At 37.3% G+C, this 19,458-nt stretch overlaps 1 protein-coding gene across 1 annotated transcript; it reads right to left on the bottom strand.

Annotated features, from left to right (window-relative positions):
* Positions 1 to 18,195: 18,195 nt before the first annotated feature.
* On the bottom strand, positions 18,196 to 19,112 carry LOC123946683 (V-type proton ATPase subunit E 1-like). Its single transcript, XM_046012327.1, has one exon. The coding sequence runs from the start codon at positions 19,110 to 19,112 to the stop codon at positions 18,432 to 18,434; it is 681 nt and encodes a 226-aa protein (XP_045868283.1). The 3' UTR covers positions 18,196 to 18,431.
* Positions 19,113 to 19,458: the final 346 nt, after the last annotated feature.

The following is a 19,458-nucleotide window of genomic DNA, read 5'->3' as shown; positions in this document are numbered from 1 at the left end:
TGGTCATGGTATAAATCCCTGAGAGACCAGAGTAAAGAAAGGAAAAGGTGCAAAGAGAAGTAAACTCAAGAAGCATTGTCATGCCATGACAGGTATCTTTCCAGACAGCTAACAAAATAGTGAAATAAAAGCAGAAGTGTATTCACCAGCAATCCATCAACAGGGTTTCCCTTTGTCTGTACTTATTTTTCCTGATATGCTCATGGAGCTCAGTCTACACTCAGGAGATAGCTTATTCTCAGTTGCTTTGGGACTGGTTAAATTCAGGGCTGAGCTGCAAAGTAGTGGACCTTCTACTGAGGGTAGCACCCAGGCTTTTTACATTTATACATCTCCATCATTATAAAATAGAATGAATAAATAAATAATTCATTTTTGTTGTGTATTTTTAGTATTATTTTTAAAGTGAAAACAGATCTTTGAAATGAAAATGTCCCAAACAGTTACCAAATTTATTGCTCCAAAAAACAAAAAACAAAAAATATTTTCAAACTTCACTGTTAGGCTGTTGCCCTCTTTCTTTTTTTTTTTTTTTTTTTTTTTTTGGTGGTAATTTTTCTTTTTTCTTTTCAAAATTTTTGTATTTATTTTGGAAATTTCTTTTCAGTGCTCCAGAATTCATTGTTTATGCACCACACCCAGTGCTCCATGCAATACGTGCCCTCCACAATACCCACCACCAGGCTCACCCAACCTCCCAACCCTCTCTCCTACAAAACCATCAGTTATTTCCTCAGAGTCCACCGTCTCTCATGGTTTTTCTTCCCCTCCAATTTACCCCAACTCCCTTCTCTCCATCTCCCCATGTCCTCCGTGTTATTCCTTATGTTCCACAAATAGGCGAAACCATATGATAATTGACTCTCTATGCTTGACTTATTTCACTCGGCAAAATCTCTTCCAGTCCTGTCCATGTTGATACAAAAGTTGAGTATTCATCCTTTCTGATGGAGACATAACACTCCATGGTATATATGGACCACATCTTTATCCATTCATCCATTGACGGGGATCTTGGCTCTTTCCACTGGAGACTGTGGCCGTTGCTGCTATGAACATTGGAGTACAGATGGCCTTCTTTTCACTACATCAGTATCTGTGGAGTAAATACCCAGTAGTGCAATTGCAGGGTTATAGGGAAGCTCTATTTTTAATTTCTTATTTATTTATTTATTTGACAGAGAGAGAGAGAGAGAGAGATCACAAGTAGGCAGAGAGGCAGACAGAGAGAGAAAGGGGGAAGCAGGCTCCTGGCCGAGCAGAGAGCCCGATGCGGGGCTCGATCCCAGACCCTGAGATCATGACAGGAGCTGAAGGCAGAGGCTAACCCACTGAGCCACCCAGGTGCCCCACTATTTTTTAATTTCTAAAGGAATCTCCACGCTGTTTTCCAAAGTGGCTGTACCAACTTGCATTCCCACCAACAGTGTAAGAGGGTTCCCCTTTCTCCACATCCTCTACAACACATGTTGCTTACTATCTTGTTAATTTTGGCCATTCTAACTGGTGTCAAATGGCTAACAGACATATGAAATAAAGTTCATCATCACTAGCCATCAGGGAGTTTCAAATCAAAACCGCATTGATATACCATCTTAGACCTGTTGCCCACTTTCTTTCAAAAACCATTCAGGATTAAATCCTCTGCCAGATCTAAAAGTCTCATTAAAAATCCTTTATCTTGTCAACTCTCAGCCCCAACTTACTTAGTATATGCACACTCCATGTGACCAAATCTGGATCTCATTATTCCCTTGCAAAATACCTGCTCTGTACTCAACAAACTTACCTATGCTTTCTTTTTTAAGTTATTATTATTTTTAAAAAATGAGTAGAGTTGACACACAATGTTATGTTAGCTTGAGGTGTACCACTTAATGATTTGACAAGTTTATACATTATGCTATGTTCACCACAAGTGTAACTACATCTGTCCCATTACATTGGTATTATAATATCATAGATAATTGTCCTTCTGTTTTGTGTTTTACTCCCATGACTTATTCATTCCATGACTGAAAGCCTATATCTTCCTCTCCCTTCAACCATTTTACCCAACCCCTCACCCACCTCCCCTCTGGTAACCATCAGTTTGTTCTCCATATTTACACATCTGATCCTGCTTTTTGTTTATTTATTATCTTTTTTAAAGAAATCACTTATGAGGAGAATCATCTAGTATTTGTCCTTCTCAGAGTTATTTCACTTAGAATAATACTCTCTTTGTCCTCCCATGTTATCTCATGAGGAAAAAAACAAAACAAAACAAAACAAAACAAAACAAAAAACCAAAACCCTCATCCTTTTTTATTGCTGCATACAATTCACGTACCTATCTATATCTCCCCTCTTCCTTTTCCATCTTTCTACTGATATTGATTTATATTATAATAATGCTGATTTCTGGGGTGCCTGGGTGGCTCAGTGGGCTAAAGCCTCTGCCTTTGGCTCAGGTCATGATCTCAGGGTCCTGGGATCAATCCCACATCAGGCTTTCTGCTCAGCAGGGAGCCTGCTTTCTCCTCTCTCTCTCTCTGCCTGCCTCTCTGCCTACTTGTGATCTCCGTCAAATAAATAAAATAAAAACTTAAAAAAAATAAAAATAATGCTGATTTTATTATAAATAATGCTGCAGTAAACATAGCAGTGCATATATCTTTTCAATTTAGCGTGTTTGGTTTGTCTTTTTTGTTTTTGTTTTTGTTTTTGTTTTTCCATGAGGAGTGTCTAAATACCCTGTATGGAATCATGAGATCATAAGGCATTCCTATTTTTGCCTTTTTGAGGAAATTCTATAATGTTTTCCACAGTGGCTGTACCAATTTACTTTCTCACCAAGTACATTTTGGTCCTTTTACTCCACATGCTTGTCAATGTGTGTTACTTTTTGACATTTTGATTTTAGCCATTCTAACTTGTATAAAGTAACATCCCAGCATGGTTTTGATTTTTATTTCCCTGATAATGAGTGATGTTGAACATCTTTTCATATGTCTGTTGGCCATCTATATGTCTTCTTTGGAGTGATGTCTATCAGATCCTCTGCCCATTCAATGAGATTGTTTGGGTTTTTTGGTGTTCAGTTGTGTAAGTTCTTTATATATTTTGGATATTAACCCCTTATCAGGTATATCATTTGCAAATATCTTCCCCCTTTCAGTACATATTAGTTTTTTGTGTTTTTTTTTTTTTGTCATGCAACAACTTTTTATTTTGATGTAGTCCCAATAGTTTATTTTTGTTTTTGTTTGCCTTAAATGTTGCTATAGTAGATGTCAGACAAATTACTGCCTGTGATTTCTTCTAGAATTATTCATGGTTCCAGGTCACATATTTAGATTTTTAATCCATTTTGAGTTTGCCTTTTTGTTTTGATTTTTTTCACATTTTTTTTAGATTGAATGTGTGGTGTTAGTAGTCCAACTTCATTGTTTTACATGTAACTGCCCAGGTTCCTAGCACTGCTGTTTGAAAATACTGTTTTTTCCCCATTGAATTTTCTTGTCTCCATTGGCATACATTAATTGACCATGGAATCATAGCTTCTACTTCTGGGGTCTCTATTCTCTTGTATTGATCTATGTTTCTAGTTTTGTCCCAGCACCCTACTGTTTTGATTACTATACCTTTGTAGTATATCTTGAAAGCTGGGATTGGGATGCTTCCAGCTTTGTTCTTTCTCAGGATTGCTTTGGCTATTTGGGGTCTTCTGTGGGTCCCTACACATATTAGGATTATTTGTTTTTGTGAAAAATGCTTCGGTATTTTCATAAGGATTGCTCACTGAGGTCTCAAGCCACTGAACCAGATCCTACTCTAGTCTTTGCTTTTTGGATAGATGGGGAGAGAGGATCCCTGCAGCTCTTCAGGTCAGAGGAATCTATTCCCAGTCCCTCAGTAGTATCCCTCCTCACTTATGTTTCCAGTAAAGGTTGGGGGGGGAGTGCTCCCTTTGTTACTGTGTCTCCCTGTTTATTCTGTGCTCTTGCCTTTTCTTTGTCTTTGGTTATTCAGAAGCTGTTCAGTCAGCCCTTCAGGATCTTTTTCAGGAGGAATCGTACTACTAATAGGTGTAATTAGGTGTGACCTATGGAGGAGGTGTGTTCAGGGTTTTCCTATCTCACCATCTTCTCCATTCAAAAGAACATTTTAACATCTTGAAAAGCCTCAAGAGCACTTGAAACTTTAGCATTTCACTTTTAATTTAAGGATAATATATGCCTACGGTAATGAGAAAATAATGTCAAAGAATGAAGTATCAATAGTATTTGGGATATATAGAATGGCCCTTTGATGTTTGACCAATCCTCACTCACATTTTCAGTATAACTGGGATTAAACATTTATAGTATATTCTACCAGAGTTTTCTTTCTGCCAGATGTTTTTATATATATTCCCTCACACAGTCACATTCATACACTCAGACTTGTCTTTTTCCTTATATAATATGGTAATAATATGTACTATAGAAAATATTCTGCAAGTTTCCTTTAACAAAGTGTGGTAGATATCATTCATGGTCAATTTATCATCCATTTATAATTGCATAGAATAACAGAGGAGATTTCTGTATAATTTAGTAGTTTCATTGTTGATTATATTTGAGGAAATCAGGTTGGTACCAATGCACATTATTAGCTACAGTGTTAAAGCCATTTGTTTGCATTCACTTGCAAGTATATAAGTGTTTGTACAGCATTTATGTGAGGACTGAATTTTTTAAAAATATATTATTTATTTATTTTCAGAGAAAGAATGAGAGCGTGAGAGTACAAACAGGGGGAGCAGCTCACAGATGGAGAAGCAGGTTCCCCACTGAGCAAGGAGCCTCAATCCCAGGATGCTGTAATCATGACCTGAGCTGAAGCCAGATGCTTAATCACTGAGTCACACAGGTATCCCTGTGAATAATAAATTTTGATAGATATTTCAGAATTTCTCTTCCACAGACAAGAATAAAGAGTTGACTATTTCTATGGTTTTGCTCTTCCCATTTGCCTCTTTAATCCACCCAGAATTTGTTCTTATATAAGATATGAACCTGGTTTCTTTTTTTTTAAGATTTTATTTATTTATTTGACAGACAGAGATCACAAGTAGGCAGAGAGGCAGGCAGAGAGAGAGAGAGAGAGGAGGAAGCAAGCTCTCCGCCGAGCAGAGAGCCTGATGCGGGGCTCGATCCCAGGACCCTGAGATCATGACCTAAGCTGAAGGCAGAGGCTTTAACCCACTGAGCCACCCAGGTGCCCTGGTTTTTGTTTCTTTTAAATAAATAATCAACTTCTCTAATATCACTAGACTAGAGACAACATGAGAGTTTGGACAGTGAGTCACTTAGAGCATCAAAGCCATGGTATCCTCTGCAAGTAATGTTTTTAGCTCAGAGAACATGGGTCTCAGAAATTCATACTTCTTATTTTTCAGGAAAAGAAAAAAAAAGTTTCTTAGTATCCTCAATATAAGTGTCTAATTTTAGCAAGGTCAAAGCACAATAGTATTTGACCCTTTTCTGCAATTTCACTTCACCCCATCCACCCTCACCTTTTCCATTCCAGAATAGCTGTGGCTTTATTTCCTAATTTGTTTTAATAATCATACTTTTCTTCTTCTTTAGGGTGTTCATAGTCGCATATGGTCTTTTCCCTTTGGCAATTCAATTCATTTCTAATCATTCATCCGTAACACTTTGTTTTTGCTGAATATTCCTGACACACAATGTTACATTGGCTTCAGGTGTACAACATTGCAATTCAGCAAGTCTATACATACATTGTGCTATGTTCACCTTGAGAGTAAATACCATCTGTCACCACACAGCAGGATTACAATAGCATTGACTACATTCCCTCTGCTATACCCTTTATTCCTCTGACTTTTTATTCCATTAGTAGAAGCCTGTACTTCCCAGTCCTCTTCACCCATTTTATCCATTGCCCCAACAGCTCCCATCTGACAACCATCAATTAGTTCTCTGTATTGATGAGTCTGTTTCTGCTTTGTTTGTTGGTTTACTTGTTCATTTTGATTTTTTGATTCTACTAGAAGTGAAAGCATATGGTATTTGTCTTTCTCTATCTGGTATATTTCACTTGGCATAGTATCCTCTGTTCATCAAAGTTGTAAATGACAAGATCTCATCCTTTCTATAGACAAGTAGTATTCCACTGTGTGTGTGTGTGTGTGTGTGTGTGTGTGTGTGTGTGTGTATCCTCTTCTTTATTAATCTATCAACATACACTTGGATTGCTTCCATACCTTGGATGTTACAAATAATGCTGCAAAAAATATAGGGGGGTGCATATATTTTTGGAATTAGTGTTTTTTTTAAAATATTTTTATTTTTTACAATAGTAAGCAAAGTGATTTGTGTTCCAAAACTACTGGTTTTATATTCACTATTATAACTCATTAACATAGAACTGACAGTTTTAAAGGAAAACACAGCTCAGCCACTTTCATGAATTTGTCCATTTCTTCCAGGATACCCACTTTGTTGGCATATAATTTTTCATAGTGTTTTCTTATAATGGTTTGTTTTGTGGTGTTGGTTGTGATCTCTCTTTTATTATTCATGATTTTATCTATTTGGATCCTTTCTCTTTTCTTTTTGGTATGTCTGGCTAGCAATTTATCAATTTTATCAGTTCATTCCAAGAACGAGCTCTTAGTTTCATTTGTTTGTCTTTATACCACTTTTTCTGCTCTAATCTTTATCTCCATTCTGCTACTGTTAGGCATTATTTGCTGTTCCTTTTTTAGCTCCTTTATGTATAAGGTTACATCATATATTTGAGACTTTTCTTGCTTCTTAAGGTAAGCCTATACTGCAATACACTTCCCTCTTGGAACTGATTTTATTTATTTATTTATTTATTTTTTAAGATTTTATTTATTTATTTGACAGATAGAGATCACAAGTAGGGAGAGACGCAGGCATAGAGAGAGAGAGAGGAGGAAGCAGTCTCCCCGCCAAGCAGAGAGCCCGATGTGGGGCTCGATCCCAGGACGCTGGGATCATGACCTGAGCGAAAGGCAGAGGCTTAACCCACTGAGCCACCCAGGTGCCCTTTGGAACTGATTTTAATACATCCTAAAGGTTTTGGGCTTTCATACCTTTAATTTCATTTCCTTCCATGTATTTTTTTTTTAAGATTCATTTATTTATTTCAAGGGGAGTCAGGCAGAGTGAGAGGGAGGGAATCCTCAAGCAGACTCCCTGCTGAGTGTGGAAGCTGACTTGGGTTTTGATCCCAGGGTCCTGAGATCATGAACTGAGCCAAAATCAAGGGTTGAATGCTCAACGACTGAACCAACCTGGTGTTCCCTGTTTATTTTGTTAATTCATCTTCAATTTCCTGGTTAACCCATTCATTTCTTGGTAGGATGTTCTTTAATTTCCATGTAAGTGTGTTCTTCTTGAATTTTTTTCTTGTGGTCGACTTCCAGTTTCATAGTGTTGTGGTCTGAAATTATGCATGGTATGACCTCATTCTTTTTGCTCTTGTTGAGGGCTGATTTGTCAGCCAGTATGTGATGTATTCTGGAGAATGTTCTATGTGCATTCGAGAAGAACGTGTACTCCGCTGCTTTAAGATGAAATGTTCTCAATATATCTGTTAAGTCCATCTCATCCAGTGTGCCATTCAAAGCCATTGTTTCCATGTTGATTTGCTGCTGACATGATCGATCTCTTGTTTTAAGTGGGTTGTTAAAGTCCCCTATTATTTTTGTATTATCATCAATGAGGTTCTTTATGTTTGCTATTAACTGATTTATATAGTCAGGTGTTTCTAAGCTGGGAGCATAAATATTTACAATTGTGAGATCTTTTTGATGATTAGACCCCTTAATTTAGATATAATACCCTTCTTCATCTATTATTATGGTTTTATTTTAAGATCTAGTTTGTCTGATATAAGCATGGTTACTCCAGCTATCTCCTGACATCCATTTATATCATAGGTGGTTTTCCATCCCCTCACTTTCAATTTGCAGGTGTCTTAAGGTCTAAAATGAGTCTGTTGTAGGAAGCATAAAAATGGATTTTTTTATCCATTCTTATACCCTATGTCTTTTGATTGGAGCATTTAGTCCATTTACATTCAGAGTGATTATTGAGAGTTATGAATTTAGTGTCATTGTGTTACCTGTAGAACTGGTATTCCTGGTGATGTTTTTAAGTCCTTTCTAGTCTTTCTTGCTTTTGGTATTTTTTTTTCTCCATTCAAAGAATTCCTCTTAAAGCTTCTTGCAAGACTGGTAAGGTTTTAAGAATGCCTTTAGTTTTTGCCTGGAAAACTCTTCATCTTTCCTTCTATTATGAATGAAAGCCTTGCTGGAGAAAGAATTCTTGGCTGTAGGTTTTTCCCATTTAGCACATTGCATATGTCCTTCCATTGTTTTCTGGCCTGCCAAATGTCTGTGGACAGATCTGCTGAGAAGCTGGTCTGTCTCCCATTGTAGGATAAGGACATTTTTCTCCATGTCCTTTCCAGGGTTCTTTCCTTATCTATGTATTTTGTGAATTTGATTATGATATGCCTTGATGATGGCTGGCTTTTGTTGAGTTTAACGGAAGTTATCTGTACTTAGATTTTGATGTCTGTGTCCTTTCCTAGATTGGTGAAGTTTTCAGCAATAATTTCTTCAAAAAAACCTCTGCCCCTTTCTCTCTCTCTTCATCTTCTGTGAGTCCTATGATATGAATGTTATTATGTTTCACTAAATAACTATATTCCCTAAGTCTACCTTCATAGTTCATTACCTTTCCTTCTCACTTCTTTTTTATTTCATTATTTTCCATATTTTTATCTTCTATATCACTGATTTCCTCCTCTCCTTCATCCGTTCTCCTTTTCATGCCCTCCATTTGTGCTTACATTGCAGTTATAACATTTTTAATTTTGGCCTGACTACATTTTCATTCTTTTTTCTCTGTAGTTATTGATTCTCTAGTGTCTTTTGAGCTTTTTTCTAGCCTGGTTTGTATCCTTACTATTGTTGTGGTACCTGTCTAAGTAGACTCTCTCCCTACCACTGCAACACATGTCTTAAACTTTCTTGAACCATTCTCCAGGGCTTCAACATTCAATCTTTGGCATTTGTTTCTTCAACATTCTCCCTGGTGCTCAAACTTTTCCTTCCTTATGTCTTTTATTATTTTTAAAAGCTCTAATTCCTCCATTATCTCCTTTCTTTCCAGAGTCCTTACAGAAGTCCTGCCTTCACTTGAACCCTGAGTGATGTAGGACCCTTGCTGTAAGAATTTACAAATTTATGATTTCTTATAATTACAAAATTTTGTGATTCCATATGTAACTGACAGTATAACTTTAAACGAAATATGCTGATTCATGAGAGATTAACAAAGATGGGAGGTAAGACAGTGTATTATTCCTCAGCAACTCTTTGCAGTTATAAACCCTAAAAGATCAAGTAGCTACTAGCACAAAGGAGAAAAGTAGGTTGAGTCTTGCAACATGTTGCATCAAAAAGGAGAGTAGCAGATGTTAATTAGGAAGGAGGAGGGTGGGGTTTGGGTGAGTCTGGTGGTGAGTATTAAGGAGGATGCATATTGCCTGGAGCACTGGGTGTAATGCATAAACAATGAATCTTGGAACACTGAAAAAAAATTAAGTTAAATAAAAAAAAAAAGGAAGTTGGGATGAGATGCCAAAAAGAACAACAAAATGGTGAATGGTGTTCCTCTTCATGTATCCTTCTTACTTTTCTCTATAGACAGTTCCTGTAATTCTGTAATTCCAACTGCCATGGAGAATGGGAATTGAGGAGTAGAGTCACCAAGGCACAGGGGACTAACCTCCCTGCCCCAATTAATTTTCCCTTGGCAGACACTTATTTCAGAAGGACATAATGGGAGGATACAGGCTTTTAGGCATTGGCATTTCAGAATATGGTGTGTACTTGATATTAGACTGATCGAATCAAATGATTCAGTCTTGTGGAGAGATTCCTCAGAGAATAAAAACACCAGCATGTGGGAATGGGGGAGGGAAAGCTGGCCATGACAAAGGATGCTGGAGATTCTAAATTTCCTAAATCAAATATGCTAAATTTAGATTTAGCCAAATTGCATGAGCAAAAATGAGAGAGATTAAGGATGTACACAATAAATTGGGTGAGCCTCCAAAATATGGCTGAGGAAGAGAAACCAGACTTTAAATCTCACAATTTCTGATTTCTTTTATAAAAAGTTCCAGAAAAAGCAAAAATAATGTGTATGGCTGAAGGACATCAATGGATACCTGAATCCAATGGCTGGCATGGGGAGTATAGGGAATGGCTCTGAAGATACAAAGGGAATTATTTAATATGATGTGGATATTCTAAATATGCTTTCTCAGTAGTTATCTAAATATATTGGATTAAAATTATTGCACACACTTTTATGCAAGGTACATTAATATATTTCTTTACATTGACATAACTATAATGAATCAATAATGAATCAATAATATTTAACTTATAGATGGTTTAAAGGATGGGAAGACCCCCAAACACAGACATAAATAAATCACACCTTGAATTTCTTCCAAGGTTCACTAACATTTGTATAATATAAATGATTTTGACCGAAGTCTGATGTTCAATTATTTCTACACAGAACAACTGATAAAATTTATAAATATTATATATTGCAATCAACTTCTTCCAAACTCCTGTTCATATTGACTCTTTTTGACCCCTTCCTATGAATCAAAAAATGTTCTTAGTGACATCTAGAGTGGTAAATCCTTATGAGAAAATTTTCAATTTACTTTTCCCAGATCCATCAGAGAAATCATTATCCATAGCATCTCTAGCTTTATCAAATGTAGTTCTAAGGTTATAAGACTTGAAAGCGAGAATTATCCCTTAATCCACATACTGCTGAATGGTGGTGTTAACAGTCATGAAAACAATATTAATTGTGTTGTACATCTCCATTAGAGCTCTGGAATGGTCAGGTGCTTGTCAATGAACAACAATATTTTGAAAGGAATCTTTTACTGAAGAGTAAGTCTCAACAGTGAGCTTAAAATATTCATAAGCCATGTTTGTTTGTAAACAAAGTACTTTCATTCAGGTCTTGTTATTCCACGTATGAAGCACAGGAAGAATACATTAAGCATAATTTTTAAGAGGCCTAGAACTTTCAGAATGGTCAATGAACATTGGCTTCAATTTAGAACCACAATCTGCAATAGCCTTAACAAGAGTATCAGCCTAGCCTTTGAAGTTTTGAAGCAAGGCATTAGCTACTCTTTATCTATAAGTCCTAGATGCATCTTCATCCACTATAAGTCTTTTTCATTAGCATTGAGTGTATGGTTTAGTGTAGTCACCTTCATTAATGACTTTAGCTAGATCTTCTGGATAACTCACTTCAGCTACTACATTGATCCTGCTTATCCTGTATTTTGTGTTACGTAGATGGCTTCTTTCCTTAAACCTCATGATGTGTGCTTGCTTCAGATTTTTTTTTTTCTGTAGCTTCTTCACCTCTCTCAGTCTTCATAGAATTGAAGAGGATCAGGGCCTTGCTCTAGATTAGGCTTTGGCTTAAGGAATATTGTGCTTGTATTGATCTATCCAGATCAATAAAAATTTCTCCCTACCAGCAACAAGGTTGCTTCACTTTCTTATCACTCATGCCTTTCACTGAAGTAGCACTTCATTTTACAATGTTTATTCTTCCAATCCAATAGCATGGAATGGTCTTCCATCTTTTTGTGTCTTCTTCAATTTCTTTCATGAGTGTTCTATAGTTCCTCAAGTACAGGTCCTTTACCTCTTTGGTTAGGTTGATTCCCAGGTATCTTCTGGTTCTTGGTGCTATAGTAAATGGAATTGATTCTCTAATTTCCCTTTCAGTATTTTCATTGTTAGTGTATAAGAAAGCCACTGATTTCTGTACATTGACTTTGTATCCTGCCACATTACTGAATTGCTGTATGAGTTCTAGTAGTTTGGGGGTGGAGTCTTTTGGGTTTTCCATATAAAGAATCATGTCATCTGCAAAGAGAGAGAGTTTGATTTCTTCCTTGCCAATTTGGATATCTTTTATTTCTCTTTGTTGTCTGATTGCTGTTGCTAGGACTTCTAATACTATGTTGAACAAGAGTGGTGAGAGTGGGCATCCTTGTTGTGTTCCTGATCTAAATGGGAAGGTTGCAATTTATTTTTGTTGTGTACTTTTATTACTAACCTTAAAATGAAAATAGAGCTCTGAAATAATAATGTCCAAACAGTTACCAGATTTGTTAAAAACAAACAAACAAACAAACAAAAAAAAGCAAAACATTTTCAGACATCAGTGTTAGGCTATTGCCCATCTTCTTCCAAAAACCATTCACGATTAAATCCACTGCCAGACCTAAAGGCCTCTCCAGAAATCCCTTATCCTTTCAACTCTCAGCCCCAACCTGCTTTATTATATCCACACCCTACATAACTAATTTTGGATCTCATTATTCCCTTGAAGAATGCCTGCTCTGTGCTCAACAAATTCTATGCTTTCTTTTTTAAGTTATTACTTTATAAAAAAATGTGAATATAGTTGACACACAATGTTATGTTAGTTTCAGGTATACACTTAGTGATTTGACAAGTTTCTACATTATGCTATGTTTGCCACAAATTTAGTTACCCTCTGTCCCCTTACACTGGTTTTATAATATCATTGATTGTATTCCTTCTGTGTGTTTTACTCCCATGACTTATTCATTCCATAACTGAAAGTCAGTATCTCCCTCTCCCTTTCACCCCTTTTACCACCCCCCACCTCTCTTCTCACAACCATCAGTTTATTCTCCATATTTAAATACCTGATTATGATTATTATTTCTTTATAAATTTTTAAAAATAAGTCACTTATGATGAGAATCATATGGTATTTGTCTTTCTCAATCTGAGTTATTGCACTTATAATACCATCTATGTCTATCCACATTGCCTCAAATGGCAGGATCTCACCCTTTTTTATGGCTGTGTATTTTTTCATTACATGTATTGCATATGCTTACACACACTAATATATATATATATATATATATATATACATATGTACACATATACATATGTACATATATGTGTGTATAGATATGGATATAGATATATCACCTCTTCCCTATCCATTCATCTATTGTCAGACACTTGCGTTGCCTTCATGTCTTGGTTATTGTAAAAATGTAAAATACTGTCAGCAAGCATATGGATGTGTATATTATTCAAATAGGTGGGTTTTTAGGAGGATAGAAAATATCCAATAATAAAACCATTGGCTCCTAAGGTATTTCTTTTTTTTTAATTAATTAATTAATTTATTTATTTTTTCAGTGTAACAGTATTCATTGTTTTTGCAAAACACCCAGTGCTCCATGCAATACGTGCCCTCCCTATTACCCACCACCTGGTTCCCCCAAACTCCCACCCCCGCCCCTTCAAAATCCTCAGGTTGTTTTCCAGAGTCCATAGTCTCTTATGGTTCACCTCCCTTCTGATTTCCCTTCTCCTCTCCATCTCCCAATGTCCTCCATGTTCTTTGTTATGCTCCACAAATAAGTGAAACCATATGATACTTGACTCTCTCTGCTTGACCTATTTCACTCAGCATAATCACTTCCAGTCCAGTCCATGTTGCTACAAAAGTTGGGTATTCATCCTTTTTTTTTCTTTTTTTTTAGTAAACATATAATGTATTTTTATCCCCAGGGGTACAGGTCTGTGAATCGCCAGGTTTGCACACTTCACAGCCCTCAACATAGCACATACCCTCCCCAATGTCCATAACCCCCTCCCCCTCTCCCAATCCCACCTCCCACCAGCAACCCCCAGTTTGTTTTGTGAGATTAAGAGTCATTTATGGTTTGTCTCCCTCCCAATCCCATCTTGTTTCATTTATTCTTCTCCTATCCCCCTAACCCCACATGTTGCATCTCCACGTCCTCATATCAGGGAGATCATATGATAGTTGTCTTTCTCCGATTGATATTTCACTAAGCATGATACCCTCTAGTTCCATCCACGTCGTCGCAAATGGCAAGATTTCATTTCTTTTGATGGCTGCATTGTATTCCATTGTGTATATATAGCACCTCTTCTTTATCCATTCGTCTGTTGATGGACACCTAGGTTCTTTCCATAGTTTGGTTATTGTAGACATTGCTGCTATAAACATTCGGGTACACGTGCCCTTTCGGATCACTACGTTTGGATCTTTAGGGTAAATACCCAGTAGTGCAATTGCTGGGTCATAGGGTAGTTCTATTTTCAACATTTTGAGGAACCTCCATGCTGTTTTCCAGAGGGGTAGCACCAGCTTGCATTGCCACCAACAGTGTAGGAGGGTTGCCCTTTCTCCGCATCCTCGCCAGCATCTGTCATTTCCTGACTTGTTAATTTTAGCCATTCTGACTGGGGTGAGGTGATATCTCATTGTGGGTTTGATTTGTATTTTCCTGATGCCGAGTGACGTGGAGCACTTTTTCATGTGTCTGTTGGCCATCTGGATGTCTTCTTTGCAGAAATGTCTGTTCATGTCCTCTGCCCATTTCTTGATTGGATTGTTTGTTCTTTGGGTGTTGAGTTTGCTAAGTTCCTTATAGATTTTGGACACTAGCCCTTTATCTGATATGTCGTTTGCAAATATCTTCTCCCAATCTGTCAGTTGTCTTTTGGTTTTGTAACTGTTTCCTTTGCTGTGCAAAAGCTTTTGATCTTTTTTTTAAAATTTTATTTATTTATTTGACAGAGAGAGATCAGAAGTAGACAGAGAGGCAGGCAGAAAGAGAGAGAAGGAAGCAGGCTCGCTGCTGAGCAGAGAGCCCAATGCGGGACTCAATCCCAGGACCCTGAGATCATGACCTGAGCCAAAGGCAGCGGCTTAACCCACTGAGCCACCCAGGCACCCCAAAAAGATTTTGATCTTGATGAAATCCCAATAGTTCATTTTTGCCCTTGCTTCCCTAGCCTTTGCTGATGTTCCTAGGAAGATGTTGCTGCGGCTGGGTCGAAGAGGTTGCTGCCTGTGTTCTCCTCAAGGATTTTGATGGATTCCTTTCTCACATTGAGGTCCTTCATCCATTTGGAGTCTATTTTCATGTGTGGTGTAAGGAAGTGGTCCAATTTCATTTTTTTGCATGTGGCTGTCCAATTTTCCCTGCACCATTTATTGAAGAGGCTGTCTATTTTCCACTGGACATACTTTCCTGCTTTGTCGAAGATTAGTTGACCTAGAGTTGAGGGTCTATTTCTGGGCTCTCTATTCTGTTCCATTGATCTATGTGTCTGTTTTTGTGCCAGTACCATGCTGTCTTCATGATGACAGCTTTGTACTAGAGCTTGAAGTCCGGAATTGTGATGCCACCAACTTGGGCTTTCTTTTTCAATATTCCTTTGGCTATTCAAGGTCTTTTCTGGTTCAATATAAATTTTAGGATTATTTGTTCCAGTTCTTTGAAAAAAAAATGGATGGTATTTTGATAGGGATTGCATTAAATGTGTAGATTGCTTTAGGTACAATAGACATTTTCACAATATTTCTTCTTCCAATCCAGGAGCATAGAACATTTTTCCATTTTTTTGTGTCTTCCTCAATTTCTTTCATGAGTACTTTATAGTTTTCTGCATATAGATTCTTAGACTCTTTGGTTAGGTTTATTCCTAGGTATCTTATAGTTTTGGGTGCAATTGTAAATGGGATTGACTCCTTAATTTCACTTTCTTCTGTCTTGTTGTTGGTGTACAGAAATGCAACTGATTTCTGTGCATTGATTTTATATCCTGACACTTTACTGAATTCTTGTACAAGTTCTAGCAGTTTTGGAGTGGAGTCTTTTGGGTTTTCCACAAATAGTATCATATCATCTGCAAAGAGTGATAGATTGACTTCTTCTTTGCCAATTTGGATGCCTTTAATTTCTTTTTGTTGTCTGATTGCTGAGGCTAGGACTTCTAGTACTATGTTGAATACCAGTGGTGATAATGGACATCCCTGTCGTGTTCCTGACCTTAACGGAAAAGCTTTCAGTTTTTCTCCATTGAGAATGATATTTGCGGTGGGTTTTTCATAGATGGCTTTGATAATTTTGAGGTATGTGCCCTCTATCCTTACACTTTGAAGAGTTTTGATCAGGAAGCGTTGCTGTACTTTTTCAAATGCTTTTTCAGCATCTATTGAGAGTATCATATGATTCTTGTTCTTTCTTTTATTAATGTTTTCTATCACATTGATTGATTTGCGGATGGTGAACCAATCTTGTAGCCCTGGAATAATTCCCACTTGATCGTGGTGAATAATCCTTTTAAGGTACTGTTGAATCCTATTGGCTAGTATTTTGTCGAGAATTTTTGCATCTGTGTTCATCAAGGATATTGGTCTGTAGTTCTCTTTTTTGGTGGGATCCTTGTCTGGTTTTGTGATCAAGGTGATGCTGGTCTCATAAAATGAGATTGGAAGTTTTTCTTCCATCTCTATTTTTTGGAACAGTTTCAGGAGAATAGAAATGAGTTTTTCTTTAAATGTCTGGTAGAATTCCCCTGCAAAGCCGTCTGGCCCTGGGCTTTTGTTTGTTTGGAGATTTTTGATGACTGTTTCAATCTCCTTACTGGTTATGTGCCTGTTCAGCCTTTTTATATCTTCCTGGTACAGTTGTGGTAGTTTATATGTCTCTAGGAATGCATCCATTTCTTCCAGATTGTCAAATTTGTTGGTGTAGAGTTGCTCATAGTATGTTCTTATAATTGTCTGTATTTCTTTGATGTTAGTTGTGATCTCTCCTCTTTCATTCATGATTTTATTTATTTGGGTCCTTTCTCTTTTCTTTTTGATGAGTCTGGCCAGGGCTTTATCAATCTTATTGATTCTTTCAAAGAACGAGCTCCTAGTTTCATTGATTTTTTTCTATTGTTGTTTTGGTCTCTATTTCATTGATTTCTGCTCTGATCTTTATGATTTCTCTTCTCCTGCTGGGTTTAGGGTTTCTTTCTTGTTCTTTCTCCAGCTCCTTTAGGTGTAGGTTTAGGTTGTGTACTTGAGAACTTTCTTGTTTCTTGAGAAAGGTTTGTACCGCTATATATTTTCCTCTCAGGAATACCTTTGCTGTGTCTCACAGATTTTGAACCATTGTGTTTTCATTATCATTTGTTTCCATGAATTTTTTCAATTCTTCTTTAATTTCCTGGTTGACCCATTCATTCTTTAGAAGGATTCTGTTTAGTCTCCATGTATTTGTGTTCTTTCCAGCTTTCCTCTTGTGATTGAGTTCTAGCTTCAGAGCATTATGTTCTGAAAATATGCAGGGAATGATCCTAATCTTTTGAAACCGGTTGAGACCTGATTTGTGACCCAGGATGTGATCTATTCTGGAGAATGTTCCATGTGCACTAGAGAAGAATGTGTATTCTGTTGCTTTGGGATGAAATGTTCTGAATATATCTGTGATGTCCATCTGGTCCAGTGTGTCATTTAAGGCCTTTATTTCCTTGTTGATCTTTTGCTTGGATGACCTGTCCATTTCAGTGAGGGGAGTGTTAAAGTCCCCTACTCTTATTGTATTATTATTGATGTTTTTCTTTGATTTTGTTATTAATTGGTTGATATAGTTGGCTGCTCTCACATTAGGGGCATAGATATTTAAAATTGTTAGATCTTGTTGGACAGACCCTTTGAGTATGATATAGTGTCCTTCCTCATCTCTTATTAAACTCTTTGGCTTAAAATCTAATTGATCTGATATAAGGATTGCCACCCCAGCTTTCTTCTGATGTCCATTAGCATGGTAAATTGTTTTCCACCCCCTCACTTTAAATCTGGATGTGTCTTCGCGTCTAAAATGAGTTTCTTGTAGGCAACATATTGATGGGTATTTTTTTGTTTGTTTGTTTGTTTGTTTTTCCATGTAAACATTTTGTTTTAATAAATAATATCTACTCATGGCTCAGATTTTAAGTCACATTTACAGATGAGGAGTACTTCTAGGCCCAAACAGGTTAACAGTGAAGCTACTATTGCTGGCAGGAATGCATGTCCCCCACACATCTGCAGCCTAAAGAGAAGAGACTGAATGTCAGAGAACACCACACACCTCACCCTCTAGGCTTGAGAACTGACAGCAGAAGACAAGAGAAGAGCAGAGATTCTGTGAAGCTCCAGTAACCACCATCTGATACCCTCACCTTCCTGCTACAAAAACAAATAAAAGTCATGCTTTTAGATAAGCTAAGGAGGAGGTTTCCTGATCATAGTAAGTGGAACTTTCTCTCATGTTAACAGTTAGGCCAAGGGCATTAGCTACAGGGAGGATCCACTGATAAAATACAGTATAGTAGAACAGTGAAGAGGAAGCCACACAGATATCTTGTTTCTTCTAATATCGGAAACTTCCACATGACAGGAAAGCAGTGGATGAACTCCACCTTGCCCAAAGGTTTACTCCAAAAACTTCCTGTTGGCATGTGCACCAAATAAGGCACCCCGTACTTCTGGCATCATCTGCTGGGCTATGAAATCCATCAGGCTTTCTAGGGTATTGGAAACTTTTATTTTATGATCCCCATTATAGATCTCAACTTCACCAGCTATTTCATCAGGCAGGTAGGCCTCCTGATCAATTTGGACATCAAATTCTTTTTTGGTGGCAATTTTATACATTGGAATCACTTTCTGTCCTAGAGCCTTTACCAGAGGGAAATCCTGCTTCCTGCAAAGAACAATCATTCGGGGCTCCAACAATTGGTACAAACACTGGAGGACCAGTCCATCCAGGAGCACTTGGTACCTGGTTGTATCTTTTACCACTTTGCTGAGTCTCTGTTTTGCTTCATTTAATAAGTCTGTAATAAGGTCATCTCTGGCTCCGAGGACTTTGAGCCTTGCTTGATTCATCAAATTAGACATCTGAATCTTCTTCTGCTGCTCAATCTGCTTTTCTTTCTTCTCATAGTTTTCCATAATCTTCAGTCTTTGGGTTTGCACAAGATGACCTTTCTCAATGTTGAACTCTTCCTCAGGCTTCACATCAATTTCCTCTGCTTTTCCATTGGCTTCTTGTTCAATAAAAGCCATCATATGCTTAATCTGCTTTTGCACGTCAGCATCACTGCGGGCCATAACGAAAGCTATACTAGGCTTGAGGCCCCACTTTCTCTAGCTTACACAGGAAGAGGGTGGTGGAACGAAGGGGAAGAAAGAAAATGCAATAGATGGGTTTTGTTTTTTTATCCATTCTGATACCCTGTGTCTTTTGATTGGGGCATTTAGCCCATTAACGTTCAGGGTAATTATTGAGAGATATGAATTTAGTGCCATTATTAGCCTGTAAGGTGACTGTTACTGTATATTGTCTCTGTACCTTTCTGATCTACTACTTTTCGGCTCTCTCTTTGCTTAGAGGACCCCTTTCAATATTTCCTGTAGAGCTGGTTTGGTGTTTGCAAATTCTTTCAGTTTTTGTTTG

This window comes from Meles meles, chromosome 7 (assembly GCF_922984935.1).
Source record: "Meles meles chromosome 7, mMelMel3.1 paternal haplotype, whole genome shotgun sequence".
NCBI lineage: Eukaryota > Metazoa > Chordata > Mammalia > Carnivora > Mustelidae > Meles > Meles meles.
The sequence above is the reverse complement of the archived record's forward strand: the minus strand, read 5'-3'. Positions and strand labels throughout refer to the sequence as shown.